The sequence below is a fragment of the Saccostrea echinata genome, unplaced genomic scaffold (assembly GCF_033153115.1).
Source record: "Saccostrea echinata isolate AGI-Se365-2 ecotype Australia unplaced genomic scaffold, CSIRO_AGI_Sech_v1 ptg000023l, whole genome shotgun sequence".
In the NCBI taxonomy this organism is placed as follows: Eukaryota; Metazoa; Mollusca; class Bivalvia; order Ostreida; family Ostreidae; genus Saccostrea; species Saccostrea echinata.
In genome coordinates this window covers 1,828,097-1,840,234 of record NW_026889772.1, presented here as the reverse complement: position 1 = coordinate 1,840,234, position 12,138 = coordinate 1,828,097, and the positions used below count along the sequence as shown (strand labels likewise).

Genomic DNA, 12,138 nt, shown 5'->3' with positions numbered 1-12,138 from the left:
TTTTCAGCTCTACTGGTCAGAGATCAGAAGAGCTTATGCGATAGTAAGGTGTCCGTCGTCCGTCCGTCTGTCTGTCTGTCTAGCTATCTGTCTGTCCGTCTACTCCTCCTACAGTTTTGATCTGATTTCAATATAACTTGGCACACAAGTAGATTACACTAAGATACATAATTTAGTGCATCAGATTTTGATTTCAATGAACAATGTTGCCATGGTTACTAAACATAGAAATTTCTGTCAGGTCCATCACAATATTTTCAACCTCTCCAAGACAGAGACTGCACATTAATACTCTCCCACAATGACTGTTTTGTTTCTGTAGTTTACAGGCCTTGAAACAATTGTAATGGACGACCTCTTGGGTTGTCAGTCCCAATATCTTAAGACAAGTGAGCTACAGTTATTCTGCCTTCATGAGGAAAATTTTTAAAAGATTTGAATTTTTTGATTTGTGTGAGACTGTCCAACTTAACAGTTGGTCTCTGTTATTGGAGTATTTATTGTACAAACATAAAGACTGTATACAAAGGTACAACAACATAATATACACAATGCAGTAGTATACAAAAAGTTGCATTTCACCATGTAATGGCTTAAAAACATACACACATGTACTGAGCAGTCTCGAGTTTCTCTTTAAGAAATTATCACAATGATAGGGCAAACATTTACACAGCAATTACTGCATAGAAGTTTTATATCCACTCTCGTATAATGAACTTAGGCAATAGTAAATATCCACATCAATCTTTGAAGACACATGTATTGCTGTTGCATAATATCACAGATGTACACTGTATCACAATCTTATCAGAGAATCCCTGTCCTTGTAGTGATATTAAGCAGTAGCACTGTTTTCTGAATGTGTTTCTGATTTCCCTCCTGAGGAGTCGGCCATGTTGTCGGAATGCTGGACGTCATAGTGAGGATTAGTAAAACCTCGTACGTCACTGTCTTCCTGGAGCTGTGTAAGAAAACTGTCTGTGAATTGGGTGGCTGGACAATGCATTCATATTTATACACTTTAATAAATAAATTAAAACCAATAAACTATTTGGTCTCTTCACACTTTTAAATGGGGACAGTTCTTAAAAGCTCACAGAATTGTTTAAGTTCATTGATGTAATGTTGTTCTGTTGGTTATCTTCGTCTCATTATAAAAATAGTCAGCAGGACTACCAGCAAAATGAGGACCAGTAAACCCACGACAATACCAGCCACTTGACCCGAGGTCAAGGTCAAACTAGAAGGTGCTGAAAAATAAAGGACATTTATATGATGATTTACAGGAGAACACTTGTGAATGTTAGCATTTTGTTTTCTAAAAAGTATAATTAATACTTTTGGCAGAATTTTATTGAATCTTAACTGTATACAATGGCCACTTACAACTTTTGGATTTCTGTGATGCCAGAGTTCTCCCTAGTGACTGTGAACAGTCATCTCAAAAGAAACCATACTGAATAACACATTTACCCTGAAAAAGAAACCATACTGATCAACACACACATTTACTCTGAAAAAGAAACCATACCGACACACACATTTACTCTGAAAAAAGAAACCATACTGACAAATATATTTACCCTGAAATAGAAACCATACTGACACATACATTTACCCTGAAAAAGAAACCATACTGACAAATACATTTACCCTGAAAAAGAAACCATACTGACACATACATTTACCCTGAAAAAAAAAAACCATACTGAGAAATACATTTACCCTGAAAAAGAAACCATAATGACAAATACATTTACCCTGAAAAAGAAACCATACTGACACATACATTTACCCTGAAAAAAAAAACCATACTGAGAAATACATTTACCCTGAAAAAGAAACCATATTGACATACACATTTACCCTGAAAAAGAAACCATACTGACATACACATTTACCCTGAAAAAGAAACCATACTGACACATACATTTACCCTGAAAAAAAAAACCATACCGAGAAATACATTTACCCTGAAAAAGAAACCATACTGACATACACATTTACCCTGAAATAAAAAACAAAAAATGTCCAGATTTCTATGTTTTACCGTGCAATAAGAGTTTTTTTCTTTATAAATAGAAGATAAACATACGTGAAAAGTAAATTAATACATTGAAAGATGATGGACATTTTAACTTTGTTCTTAAACTCGTTGAACAGTAATTGGATGTAATTATAGACCTCACTATTGACAAATTAAATGACTCCTTATAAATGGCCAAATTTTCTTGTTGATGAGACATTTTTTTTACACTGTAAAAGGCAGAAAGCCTCAGCTGACTATTTCGTTTTTAGGGGGAAGTTGCCCCCCCCCCAACTTTTGAAACCGTTGCTACGGGCCTGTTTGTCAGGGTGCTCTTATATCCTTTTAAAATACTCTTCGAGAAGAGGAGTCCCCCCCCCCCCCGCAAATCACTGTTAAATAATGCGTCTGTAAAAATATCAAATATATTCAATGAACTATTCACATTATTTGGCTGTAGTAATTAAGTACTTTATATTAAACCTAAGAGTAAAAACTTCATGTTCAGCAATTAATTTTGACAAGGCCTGTCAAGTTCACGTCTATAAGGTAAATTTGGCTATGTTTGCCAATAAAGACGTAATTGTGTCAAGAAGCCACAAATGTTTCAAAAACATTTCAATCTGTATGTACTGCTACTCCATAATTCTATAGAAATTTTTATCTTGTCATTATCGGCCGCAGCAGCGGACGATCTATTTGTGGTTATGTTAGAAAGTGCTCATGGGGAAATGAGACGTTATTTTTTCCATTGCTTCATTGGAATAATTCCTGATTGATAACAGACATAAAAGTTAGGGAAAAAAGTTTTAAAAATTGATATAATACTAAGTCTTTCTGGTTGTTAATATGTTACAATTTGTTCTTCATTTCTCTTCAGATATTTATTAATTTAATGATTTTACAAAAAATTTTCAAGAACTACTCCCCAACATGGGCGTGCGTATATAAGATATAAAAACAAAGCCTGTTAAGTTTCCGGGTATGAATCATACAGTGCCTAAAATAATTAATAAATTGGAAAAAGAACTGGATTTTGCTTTTAATACACTGCAGTTGCAATGACACAATGAAACATTTTTTCTGCGCTTCTTTTACAACACTGAACGGCATTATCACGTGACAAATCTAGGGTATCAGCACGTGAAGTTAATGTCAATTTTTCTTTTTTGCCAGCAATTCAGACATTCATAATCAATTATTTTAGATATTTGTTGCCTTCGTCCTTGAATCAAATAATTTGATGATAATTATAATTTTATCCTTTATCTCAGTCTGAATTTCATATCAATGAATTTATTTCTTTGGATAAATATTTATCACTGAAAATTACAGCGTAAAAAATGCACAGAAAAGTACAGCAAGTGTAAAAATGTTTCATATACTTTTTCTACTTGGATTTTTCTTTTCTTTGGACTCTCTCTTAGAAGCCGCTTTGCATCAATATAACTTGTCTTTCAATGTGCCAGGTAGTGGAGACCGAGTTAACGTCTCAGGTAAACACCAGTCACGTGACAACAAGCTACCAGGAAGAATAAAACCAAACCGAAAGTTGTATAAAAATGAACTAAAACAAGTCTGGAAGAACATATAAAAGTAGCCAGACCATGTACGTATAAATAATCAGTTCATAAAAAAGCTACTCTTGTATTGTTATATGTACCTTCTCTCTCTCCTTACTTCCCTCCCCGTTTATGAAACAGTAGGCAAGGTTGTGTTTCTCTCTCTCTTTCTTTACCTCTCTCCCCGTTTCAGTAGTCAAGGCTGTGTTTTGAGATTTTTTTCTATTGAAAAAAAATAGCCCTAACAAAATCAGCATTTAGTGTTCTGAATTCTCCACTTGTAGGACTGTCGGTAAATTCTCCTTTTTACTTTGATGTTGCTTTGATGTATTATTCAGAAGAATTATAGGGTTGGGTTTTTTTGTTTTTTTTTTAATTGGCATCAAGCCATTTTGTGCTCAATAAATATACACTACAGTTTTTTTTCCTTTGGATGACACTGTAGCTCTCCGGTCTGTCAATATTTTTTTTCGGAGAGCTACGTTTCTGCAGCTAGGCTGAACGTTGCCAACATTTTTCAGTTTCAAAGAATTCTATTCTGCAGGAAGTTTGGAAAAAATCAATCTACCGATCGAACCTAGGTTGAAGGCCAAGGTATTCATTTATTTTGAGATATCTTGCAAAAAGTGGTGATGTTCCGGTCGTGGGACAGACTATAGAATTTGTCTGACTCTTTTCGACATCCAAGCCTTTTTGTGTGCGTACGTGTGTTTTGATCTATATTTTTATTTATTTATTTCTTGGTTGTTCGTTTTGGTTTTATTTTTTGCTCGTATATTTCACTCTGCGTACGAACAATTTTTTTAAGTCTCTAAGAGACAGGCACTTGTGTCGGTAATAAAATTCTTAACACATAGTATAATAATAATAAATACTATGGGTTGAAAAATTGATAACCGTAACAAGTGTCTGTGCTCCAATTTAAGATGCAAGTTCACATCAGAAGTCTCTGATTGTTCCTTCCGATGACAAACTTTTATTAAAATGTGAGAAATGTGACCATCATTTGTTTCCACGTCGTCAATCAACGCATATGAATTTGCAATATCGATGTTTTCCTTTGAAAAAAACAAAACAAAACAACCTCCCCTCCCCCCCCCCCCCCCCCCAAAAAAAAAAAAGATTAAAATTTTTTAAAAATTAACATTTTTTAAATCAAAGAATTCCATTAATTCATTAATAATCAATAAAAAATGAAAAAAATTAATAGGGTTGAAAAGATTGCATTAATGTACAAGCTCAAGACCCCTGACATTGTGAAACTTTTAATGTGTTCACTATAATATAAAGGCAATGTTTGAAAAAAAAAATATTCAAATTGTATGGTTGAAAAAATTCTGAATGTCAATGAATTAAATCATTAAGATTTTTCTTGATTGACTGCTTCTGCCAATTAAAAAATAATTCAAATAATGTGGTTGAAGAATTTCAATGAATTTGGATTTGTCCTGATTGGCTGCTTCTACCATTAGAAAAGCTGAAAATTTTAAACACTTAAAACTTGTTAGAATAATATTTCAAAAAATATTTAAAAATATAATCACTTGAATGAGTGACAAGAGAAAAACACAATCCTCTTTATCACACTAGTTCACAGACAAAATTTTAAAAAAAAATATATGTTATTTTGTTGTTGCAGATATGGCTACATTATAGGAATGGCCACTGCCACCACCCAGGCACAGGAACTCATAACCTGTGACCTTTGTTTCAAACCTGTCCAGCAATTCTGTAACAGCTGCCAAGTCGGTATGTGTGAAGACTGCATCAACAAACATGTCAAGAGTCTCAAGTCCATGAAGCATGACATTGTTCCTTTCACAAAGCGTACAGTACACCTTGTGTTTCCTCAGTGTACATCTCATTCCCACCAGAGATGTGAAGTCCACTGTCAACAATGTGATGTCCCAGTCTGCATCAAATGTCTCACTGGTCAACATAAAGGTCATGTTATTGTGGACATGGCAGACATCATTGCTGCCAAGAGAGAAAAAATTAAAAAAGAAACAGAAGTAATTGAGGGCATTATTTCAAATAACACAGCACATGACAAAGGCACTGAAAACAAAATTTCCAAATCCATGGCTCATTATACAGATTTACAGAAAAAGACCAATGAACAAAGAAATCTATGGCACCTAGAGGTGGACAACATCTTTAACAAAATTGAATCATTGATCCAGTCACTCAGAGATCATCATATTACAACTCTGAAATCATGTCAGTCCCAACTCAGACGTCAGAATTCCAGTATGAGCCAAACTGTTCAAGACAATAAAGAAATTCTGAAGACCAACAAAGTGTCTGATGTCAACAACTACAAATCCAAACTGAAAGAATACAGGAACATTCCACAAATACCTAATTTATCATTGCCCTCTCTTCAAACAAACACAGTCCAAGGGAGAGAACTCAGCATAGAACTAGGAGAATACAAGGCTACTCTGACATCACTATCCAGTCTGACAGATGAAGTCTCCTTTTTATCTTTTAAGGGATTATTAGAAGAAGCCAACGTGATTGCAAACATTCCAACAAATGTTAAAAACTTACTTAATGTGGCCTGTGTAGGATCAGATAAAGCTTGGATTAGTGGTACAGACAAAATGATAACCTGTGTGGACATACATGGAGCTGTACAAGACATTGTCACCAGTACATGTAAGAACTTCCCTGCTGACATTACAGTGACCAGACAGGGAGAACTGATATACAGTGATAGTGGCAATAGAACTGTGAACATTGTCAAAGATGGGAAAACAGAGACACTGATCACCACACCAGAGGGCTGGCATCCAGAGGGACTGTGTTGTACCAGGTCAGGGGATATTCTAGTTAGTATGTTTACTACTTATAATTATCGTAAAATAGTCCATTATCAAGGACAAAGAGTGATACAGGAAACAGATAAAGATGAAAATGGGGATCCAATCTTTCAAAAAGGAAAATATGGAGTGTTTGTGGTGGAGAACAACAATGGAGACATAGTGGCCTCTGATCTTAATGCTAGAGCAGTGGTAGTGGTGGACAGGACAGAAGAAGTCAGATTCAGATACAACAACAAACCTCCAGGGGGAAAGAAATCATTCTGTCCTAGTCAAATAGTGACAGACTCCATGGGTCACATCATTGTTGGTGATGACATGAATAACTGTTTACACATCCTAGATCAGAATGGACAGTTCCTGAGATGTGTTGATAAGTTTGAAGGGGAAAAACCTGATGGACTGAGTTTGGACAGTGAGGGGAGGTTGTGGGTAGGGTTGTTTAAGTCAAAGGAAGTGAAAGTCATACAGTACATGAAATAAACATCAAACATTTACTCCATATGAATTGTGTGTATCATAAGTTCATAACATGAATAAAACACACATTATGACACTTGCACTATGTTTATTTCAAGTTTTAATAAAGGATATTTTTCTCTATATACAATAAAGAAGGAATAAAAAAAAGATTTTTTGTCTGTAATAAAATTAGTTACTGTAGCTTCAATACACATTGACATATTTCAAGCTTCAAAACTGTGTTAATCCAGCTTGTTATGGGTCAGAATAACCCAAAATGCCAGCAAAAATCAATCACACAGTTTAAACTAAACAACAATTTATTTACAGTAATATATAAGAAATCAAAAGTACAACTTACAGCAAGAATCCAAACCTACATACAACAGAGTGTCCTTCACTATACATAATGTCCCAGTGAGAGTATCCTATCCCTGTCTCTTTGTACTCCGAACGCCAGTCTTCTTGTACGCCAGTCTTCTTGTACACCAGTCTTAACCATGCACACAATTTACAATGTATTTATACATTATCATTAATCTAGAAAATTCTAGAAATTGTAAATACAAGATGTTACTGGAATATTCTGGATATACACGAAATTCAAGAATGATCTAGAAAAAATGACCATACATGATGACCACTCTAGAATGTTTAAGAAGTTTCTTGTGATACTCGATATATACATGATGAAACAATACAAACATATTTCAATTACAACAAACCTCACGACACCTCTCCCCTTAAAAAAGTTTGAATGTCAATGAAAGCTTAAATTGTAAAAAATAAAATATATGTACATCATTACAAAAACTTAGTATTCTCACGATACTCTTGACTCTGCGATAACGTTGTCTTTGCCTTTGATATGTTTAATTGTTATATTGTATTCTTGTAACAACAAACTCCATCTAGTCAGTCTTTGATTCTTGTTTGACAATTTATGCAAAAGTGTCAGGGGGTTGTGATCTGTATATACAAGAATTGAATGTAAAGTAACATTCAAATAAATATCAAAATGCTGTAAAGCTAACAACAAAGCAAGACATTCTTTTTCAATGGTAGAATAATTTTGTTGACATTTTGTAAGTTTGTAAAATAAGAAACAACTCTGTCTACCTTATCACTATGTTCTTGAAACAAAGCTGCCTGATTCCAACATCACTAGCATCAACAGAAAGCTTGAATTGCTTAGAAAAATCTAGAGTTGACAGAACTGGATTGCTCATAAGGACAGATTTGATTTTATGAAATGATTTTGCACAGTCCTTTGTCCTTTCAAAGTTAACCCTCTTTTGTAAAAGATTTGTAAGTGGACTAACTACTGAGGAAAAATTAGGACAAAATTTTCTGTAAAATCCAGCCATTCCCAAAAATCTCGTTAACTCTTTCTTGTTTGTAGGAATCGGGAACTTTGCAATAGCTTCCACTTTAGCCATAATGGGTGGGACATAACATTGGCCTACTTTGTGACCTAAATGCTCTACATAAGCATGACAAAATTAGCTCTTTTCAAGGTTCACAGTTAAGTTAGCTTTAGCTAGAATGTCAAATAATGCACGCATGATTCGGCGATGCTCGTGCCATGTGTTGCTATACATGATGACGTCATCGATGTAGGCCTCACATCCCTCGAGGTCTTGAAGAAGGGAGAGGATCATCCTTTTGAATGTAGCTGGTGCGTTTTTCATGCCAAAAGGCATTACTTTATACTGATACAGTCCATCTGGTGTAGCAAAAGCAGATATTTCTTTTGCTCTTTCTGTTAACGCACTTGCCAGTAGCCTTTCAACAGGTCAAATTTACTGACAAATTTGGCGTTTCCAATTTTGTCAATACAGTCATCGATTCTAGGTATTGGATATGAATCAGTTTTTGTGACAGAATTTACCTTCCTAAAGTCTGTACATAATCGGTAGGTATTATCCGGTTTTGGAACAAGAATACAAGGTGAGCTCCAGTTACTTTTACTAGGCTCAATAATGTCATTGTCCAACATGTACTGCACTTCTCTTCATAGGTACTGCAATTTTGTTGGATTTAGACGGTAAGGATGTTGTTTGATAGGCAAAGCGTCGCCCACTATGACATCATGTCAAGCTGCATTAGTTTTCTTTGGAACATCCGAGAAGATTTGATGATACTCATTCATCAAGTTTTTGGTGAATGTTCAAATGTCCAAGTTTGGCATCAAAATCAGCCAATTTTTTTGAGTTTTTCAAACGGGCAATCTTTCTCATTCATCTCTACACTCATATCACTTTCAATACAATTTTGAACAGTCTTAGAATTGGCTAAAATGGAAACTGGTTTTACAAAATTTCGGTCACACCTTTCAAAGTACTCTTTGAACATGTTAATGTGACAAACCCGTTTCTCTTTTCATCGACCTGGTGTCTTCACTACATAGTTTACATCACTAATCTTACTTTCAATTTCATAAGGGCCGTAATATCTGGCCTGTAAAGGATGACCAGGAATAGGTAAAAATACAAGAACCTTATCACCTGGCTTAAAAAACTCGATTTCTGACATCTTTGTCGTAGCACATTTTCATTTTCATCTGAGAACTCTTCCTCTTTGAAATTAGACACATAGTCTAAAAGATTTAAGAGACAGTACGACTGCAAAATGTGTGCTTTTTCATTCAAAGTTACCCAATATGTCTTTAAGAAATAAGGTATAAAGTTGATGTAAGCAGTTTGAGAAACAGAAATATTCTCTACTCAAACAAAATTAACGTAATTAGAATCTGCCGGAAAATCAAGGGTCGTACGAACTGCAGCAATCTTAGATCTGTTTATTTGTACCACGTGAATTCTAAAACGGCACGTGCCTACACTGTAGAGTTTACAATTATAATGAATATTAGGTAAAAGCAATTTTCAAAAACAAATTATCATAACTTTCTGATAAAATAATAATCGTAAAGATTTTAGTCTGCATTCAGGAGAATTTAACAGAATTACAAGTAATAGCTTTTCAAAAAGCTTGCCTGACTAATCAATCAATATCTATGGAACGTATATGCAGGAGAGGTGCTAAACGTTTAAGTCATCAAGGAGCGACATAGTTGCGATACTTCATTGTACAAAATGTACAGTTGACTTTCTCAAATTTCATAACCAAATACTACAGATTAACGAATATCTAAGACATGCCACTATTTGGTCATTTATTAGTTAGCCCACGGACTGACTAGTTACGTTGGGATGAAACTGCAAGTGCGCTAGCGTAGATTATAATCAAAGGCGGATCCAGCACAGCCCCCCCCCCCCCCCTCCCGTTTGAATTTTTTGTATGTAGAACATATATGTTCATTATCCTAAAATCAAGGAAAAAACACCTCTTATTTGTAAGAATTCGTCAGCGTCCGGGGGCTTCGCCCCCGAACCCCCATCAGGGCTTTGCTCTGGACCCACTGGAGTTTCAATACAGCCCCCAGACCCCCTGCCTTCTACTGCGCCCTCCCGTTATGAAATTCCTGGATCCGCCACTGATAATTCTGGGAAAATAGTTAGATGATTTGTTTAAAAGAAATTCATATTACATGTACTCTCTTACTAGAGGGCGCACTTCTTCGTGGTCAGTGATAGATTGATGAGACGGCCTCTACTAGTGTTTATATAGACTGGTCTGTTTTCCGTCGTTCTCGACGACGAAGTAAATTATGAACAGTTTTAACTGGGAAAGTTGTCTTGAAGTGTTTGAGACAAAAATGCTTCAATGCTACTCTAGAAATCAAAGTAAATAACCTGTACACTTTATAGCTAGCGCAAAACAAGATACCAATAATACCCCCACCCCCCACCCCCGGACAAAACTCACGCGATGATGGTCTTACCATATACAAGTACATGTATTATAAATGAGCTTAAAATACATCTTTATATACATTTTTGAAATTGTTAGTTTTTCTTTTCAATCGATTTCAGGACCTTTCTCATAATTAAAATAACGTGCTTTTTTATGAATTGAAAACCTTTGCCGATGCTTTACTTACATGTAGAACCTTACGGGAGTGAAGCCCATTCCTCTACGGGTACTGACCTACACTCTTGTCACTGTATTAAAAGGAAACCCTTGTTCATCACAAAGCATGAAATAATATGCTACTCGCTGACTTTCTAAGCTTTTTTAAAAAACCGTACCTTGTAACGTACATTATTAATAAATGTAATGTTGAAAGAAAGGCTAGGTGGAAAACAGAATCAAGAAGGGATGTCCCATTTACTGGGTGGAGGGAGTTTGTTTATGATTAGACTAGTCCATTTATGGAATAAACAGTAAGAATAATCAGCAAATCCATTGCTTTAGTGTTGCCTGTCCATATACAATGTGTTCTCTTTAAAAAATGAGATAAATTTTATTGTTAATAAAAAAATCTGGTGCTTAAGAATCATGTTAAAAGAATAAACTTTATTTATTTCCATAGAAGTTATCACACCCATTCAATAGAACAACCCAAGAAAAAGGCGCGAAGATAATTTACATGTGACACTTGGCGCGAAATGATTGTGTCACCCCTTTCGTAGAAGACAAATGGACTGATCCAGTAGTTTAGAAACGGAGAAAAAATGTTACACGGACATGTTCGTACAAAGAATCGCAAAGAATAAACATGTACATGCAAAAAAATTGAACGAATTAAACACATCATTATTTTGCATCAGTTATATGATTCTTTCTTCTGCAAACTGTATTTGTTTAAATGCAGGTAACAAATTCCAGTGTAAATCAGCTTCCAGAAAATCTAGTTCATTAAGAATGATCACTTAGTTTCGGATCCCTGAAATATTAATCCTTATACTGCCTGACGCACGTGGCGTCAGGCAAAAAGTCCAAATGTTGACGTTTTGTGTATTGGGGTCCGAGAAAGGAAAATCAACTAATCATACGTTATCGCGGCAAATGTCAAACAAAAATTTTTCTGCACAGTTAAAAAAAAAAATAGCATTTCAAATGGCAACAATGTTTAGAAGTCAAAGGTGTATTTTTATGTTGAGTTTACACTATTTTTTTTCTTTGAAAGCGATGGAAAAATGAAAAAATGATAACAAGTATCAACAAACCTGTCGAATAGAACCTTCGAGAGCCCTGCGTGAGTGTCGCCGAGTTCCCGTTTCTTCCTTATCCTGCGATTATATTAATTCCCAAACTAAATTTTAGTCAGGAAAGTTGCTTTTTCAAGTTCTATTTTCAGTTTCTTTTTATTTTTGGTCGACTTTGTCAATGTAGCAGGCCTACCGGGCTTCCCTCT

General features: G+C 35.1%; 1 protein-coding gene across 1 annotated transcript in view; it reads right to left on the bottom strand.

Annotated features, from left to right (window-relative positions):
• Positions 1–774: 774 nt before the first annotated feature.
• The window catches only part of LOC133191060 (uncharacterized), a 103,723-nt gene continuing 92,359 nt past the window's right edge, over positions 775–12,138 (bottom strand). The window contains exon 51 of the mRNA XM_061326740.1: positions 775–964. Within this exon, the coding sequence (XP_061182724.1) occupies positions 839–964 (126 nt within the window). The 3' untranslated portion in view covers positions 775–838. The remainder of the gene's footprint in view (positions 965–12,138) is intronic.